This window comes from Thermobia domestica, chromosome 7 (genome assembly GCF_964235325.1).
Source record: "Thermobia domestica chromosome 7, izTheDome1.hap1.1, whole genome shotgun sequence".
In the NCBI taxonomy this organism is placed as follows: Eukaryota; Metazoa; Arthropoda; class Insecta; order Zygentoma; family Lepismatidae; genus Thermobia; species Thermobia domestica.
This window is the reverse complement of record NC_137460.1, coordinates 199,177,726-199,182,832: the sequence shown is the minus strand read 5'-3', so window position 1 is coordinate 199,182,832 and position 5,107 is coordinate 199,177,726. Positions and strand designations below refer to the sequence as shown.

At 34.3% G+C, this 5,107-nt stretch overlaps 1 protein-coding gene across 1 annotated transcript; it reads right to left on the bottom strand.

Moving 5' to 3' along the window:
* Positions 1–633: 633 nt before the first annotated feature.
* LOC145689463 (zinc finger MYM-type protein 1-like) lies at positions 634–1,230 on the bottom strand. Its single transcript, XM_081763628.1, has one exon. The coding sequence runs from the start codon at positions 1,228–1,230 to the stop codon at positions 634–636; it is 597 nt and encodes a 198-aa protein (XP_081619754.1).
* Positions 1,231–5,107: the final 3,877 nt, after the last annotated feature.

Genomic DNA, 5,107 nt, shown 5'->3' with positions numbered 1-5,107 from the left:
AGGATGTCGAAAATTCGTTGAAAAATTCTCTAAGACCTCAATAACAGGTTTGAAAGTTCATTTGACATTAGCCACTGCTGTTGCTCTACATACCCATCTTTTATCACTTAATTTGCTTATCTCACGTGGATTTACCTTAAGCTCTTTCTGTATGGAAATAAAACGAGAATGATTCTCTGCATCTGCGAAAATTTCGTACAGAGACTGCATTGTATTAAAGAAAAAATATGCAAAATCAATTTCTTTGCAACCCGCAATTAGTACTAAATTAAGTATATGTGCCATACAATGCACATAAACTGCATATGGATGAGTCTCGCGAATTATTGCCTGAAGTCCACGATTTACAGCAGCACCATCATAAGACTGTCCAATCATTACGGGGGTGATCCCATATTTATCAATTACATATTTTATAACTTTAGCTAAACCAGGTGTTGATCTTTCCATTGATATATCTTCCATGCATAGCAATCTTTCCGTCACTACTGATTCGTACACGTAACGCACACAGATACACAATTGCTTAGCTTTGTGTGATTTTACATCAACAAGTAAAGCAAAAAAAATCCATAGTCATTTACTTCTTTCAGTATTTGTCGAATTACTTCATCCTTGCATACTTCAAGGAGTTCATTTTGAACCATGCTGCTCGTTAAATTGTGGTAACGTAAATTTTCTTCTATAATTTTCATCGTGCTTCGCAAAAAGTTCACACAATTCCAGAAAATTTCCCTTGTTCGTTGACGATTCTGATTGGTCATGTTCACGAAATGCTAGTCCTTGTTTAGCCAGATACAATACAATATCTATAATTTTAATTAAATATGACTTGTTTTCCTCCAGAAGCTTTTTGTGTGATGTAAACACCTGACTTGCCACAGATACAGAATTTTGTTTGTATTCCAACCACTTTTTCATGGAAAATAAATGAACAGAACTAACGGCATGCTTACTGAGCTTTTCAAACATTTTCTTCCAGTTTCCTATTCCATTTTCTGTAAATATGTCTTCCCTTATTCCTGATGGAAACTGTCTGCATGCAAAGCAAAACACTGCATCTCTTTGAACACTATACTCTAACCATTCAAATTTATTATACCAAGATAAACTAAAATTACGGAGAACACTTTCAAAAACTGTTCTTTTTGGTCCAGTTGTAAGGTCACCGAGATCACTTAACGTTAATTCAGAATTTTTTACCCGTGCACTTACACTAGAAAGGGTCATGATGTCAGTTATATTACTAAAACTATCAGTTTCGAAAGTACACTGCACATTATTTCCGATTGACTTGGTGTTTCTGTTTGATTAACACAAACACCATTATCATTAACACTTTTATTTTCTTCGCCCTTGTTGAAGTTTATTTGCTCTGAAGTAGAAGGGACACATTCTATCTCGTTGTTCACTGCCGAAGGAAGTTTCGTCTTCACGTGACATTGTAGTTCACGATTGCTATTTGATCTCTTTTCACTGCTTTTTGTGAAGAAAAAAATGCTTATATCTCTATAGCTACACATGTCTGACCACACACAAGATAAAACTGAACACGAAGTAATGTTGTCTTGTTTTATCTTCTTCACTATGGTTAGTGTTGATTTGTGCATCAGGTATTTTCAACCATCTATGCTTCTAATGTTTATTATTGAATATTTCGTAATTTACTGTATCACACTATCTATTTTGTTGATTAAGTTTTTGAAGCTATATACAGTGAACGATTTTTTTATGTTACTATTTTGTAGTACTCTAAATATTTCAATGGTAGCTCTTTCTGCTTTTTAAATATATATTTTACGGATGTTTGTAACTTCCTGGGTCATGTAGCTTCTTGAATATTATTGAGTGATTTGTATTTAACAATATACATATGTCGTGCTGTCTTAGTAGTTGTTTTATATATATATATATATATATATATATATATATATATATATATATATATATATATATATATAGGGGAGAGGGGGGTATATTTGAACATCTGTTTTCAAATATTCGTTTTTGCTTCCAAACACTCAGTAAATTTCCTTATAGAACTGTAGCAAAAGCTAAATATAATATACATTATACTTGCCATAAAATAGAGTACTTTGTTTGATCTTGTCATTCTATGCAAGGGCGCAGGGGGTGTCGTTCAAATGTACCCCCTTGGGGGGTAGATTGAAACAAGTATGGGGTAGATTTGAACATACGTGGGGCAGTTTTGAACAAACCATTATTTTACTACAATAATCGTTATTTTCAGGATGAATTCGTTTACGAACAACAAGGCTAATGTAACAAAGCAGCATTAACGGTTTAAGGCACAAGAATTAACCAATCGCGTATGGCAAGGAAATAATAATAATAGTACGTAATAATTGCTGAAACATATATGCAGGACCGTATTTGTATATTGTGCGCCTCTGTGCTCTAAGTAATTTGCCTCCCCCTTCGGAAACACATCTGAATTGAGTTGAATTCATAGTTTTTGGAGTCGCTGATATGAATAGTGACAGTTTTAATTCAATTCAACTTCAAGGTCATACTCAACCCCCGAGTGAGACAGGCGAGAGTTTAAAAGTAATCGAAAACGACAGATATTAATGTTGAATTCATTGTTTTGGAGGTCGCTGAGTTTAACGGTATCTGTTTTCATGATGTTCAAGTTCATCCTCACCCCTTGGAATGGGAGTAGGGGAGGATGACTTTTTTAAAAAAAAATAATCAGATAAGCTAGCTAATTAGTAACTACTGTAATTAGAGCGAATTAAACATTTTCTCGCTTTTGCGCCTGACTCTGAGTGTGGCAGTATTAAATATAACTTTATTGCGAATCTTTTTTTTAAAAAAATCCAAAATTTTGCCGCCCCCTAAATTGTGACGTCCTATGCTCAGGCACAGAATAGCAGTTACCTAAATACGGGCCTGTATATATGCTGTACGTTATACGTTACACACACACAAATAAAAAGGATATGTGGACAACATATCTATAGGCGTAGGTGTGATCTGAAGAAAATTTAAAACAAAATATGATCATCGAAGCATATCTGTGAAAATGTGATTATGATTCACTTTTTAATTTAGCTCGTCATACCTGATAGGCTTAATGTAAAACCTATTACTACTAGCAATCTAAGAGATCTAAGAAATTACATTTTTTCACTACTAACCGGGTACTGGACACGAAATTTATTCAACCCTAAAATTCTGCAAATCAACATGAAATGTCAGAATTTTTGCAGTACGCTTTGTCTCTCCAGAAGTTGTGGGATTAAAAAGTCTACAAACAATATCAGCAGTTGGCACTGAACATTTGTCTTCCTTGTCTGAGAACACAAACATGTTGCTGGTACTTATAAGTTTCAGAAAAGTAGAGGTAGAACAATGTTCAAATGTGCCCCTTAATTTTTGGTCAAAACTGCCCCAACCGGCATGACCAAGCGGAATTTGGTAATACCCAGATAGTACAAACTATTGTGAAATACAAAGGGCAACATTAGATACGTAAATTAATGTACTTGCTTCTGCAATGAATGGCAGATAATATCAAAACACAGGCTTCTGTCAAAAATCTTACAAAACTTCAGCAAAATTCCAACTTTCCACCCTACAAATGTAACAAAGTACTGCTGTTCATCAACAGTTACACTAAAATTGCAGATAACAGTTGACCGTCACGCAACGCAGTTTTGCCAAACTAAAAATTTTGAAACCACCAGATATGCTATTATTTCTAGCCTGTTATCTTAAATGTTCAAAGGTACCCCCTGTTCAAATGTACCCCCCTCTCCCCTATATAGTTTCTTCATTCTTTTGAGAATAATCTTCTGTATGAATAGTGATATTTTATGTGATTGTTTTATAAGTTGATCCCAGTAGCTATAAAAAATAGAATGATAAGTTGTATCGAAGTCCAATTATGAGTAGCCGAGTTATATTTATATGATAGAGGCTTCGGCGGCGATAAGGGGGGCAAAGGGGGCAGTTGCCCCCACTTTTTTGAAATTACCCATTAATGTATATAGTTTCATTTGGAAATATAAAGTTTTGTATGTATTATTGGTTCATAGAATAAATATGGTGCCATAAAATATTTGTCGTTCCATGAATACGTATTGGTTGTCTTCCCGTGGAATTAAGAAAGCTACAGGAATTGCGTTTGAAAATGGCTTAGAAATTAACCTATTGGAGCGCCACAATTCGAGCGTACTTTAATTTCTTCTTGCAATGGCTCGGTATGTTAGTCAGCCGCTCTGGAACTAATTGAGATAACATTTCGCAAGAAAAGAAGTCCTTCACAAGTTATTCTTTAATTGCACAAAAATCGACAGTTCCTAAAATGTACTTTATTCTTTTTAATAAGGAATATTTTGATTTGATTTTTTTTCAGTTTAACATCCTGTTCAGGAACGAAGTTATGTGAGACGTGGACTTAATGATCAACGTGGAGTCCGAACCACGTGAGCTCCCCCAGGGAATCGAGCCCGGGTCTCTCACGTCAAAGGCGTGTACGTTAACCGCTTAGCCACGAAGGAGCTCAGTAAGGAATATTAATTTTGCAGTGTAATATACGAGTTTAGGGGTGTACATATACAGTTTTGTATACAATTAAATTTAGTAAATTCAGCATAATTCTAGGTTTTAGAATTATTTTCTGTAAGTGAAATGTGAAGTGACTAAGTATTGCTGAGTTTTGATATATTCCAAGAAAGTGAAACTATACTTAACGGCAGCGAACATGTTTCGGGAAGCTGCAAAAGTATTTCTTTAAATGTCGTAGCATATGCTTGTAGTATTCACTGTCATTCTAAGAGTAATAACACATATAATAGCATGCGTGGAATTAAAAATATAAGTTTTTCATTAATTTCCAGTTTCAATATAACTTTTGCAAAAGAAGCCTCATTATTCATTACTATGATTTTTTGATTAATATTATCTTTTCTGTTTATTTGTTTTGCAAATTTGTTATTAAATAGGCCCCTAATCTGATCACACAATTTTCCAGACAGATGTTCATAGCAAGGAATCAAATCTCTTCTTACACCTTCGTTGTTTAAGAGTACAAAGGGCTAGTGTCTACTTGCGTTTCTCTTGTCAATTTACTTAATAAAAT

What these genes read in the sequence shown, in the direction of transcription:
- LOC145689463 (XM_081763628.1), bottom strand. Translation starts at nt 1,230, where the DNA reads ATGACCCTTTCTAGTGTAAGTGCACGGGTAAAAAATTCTGAATTAACG.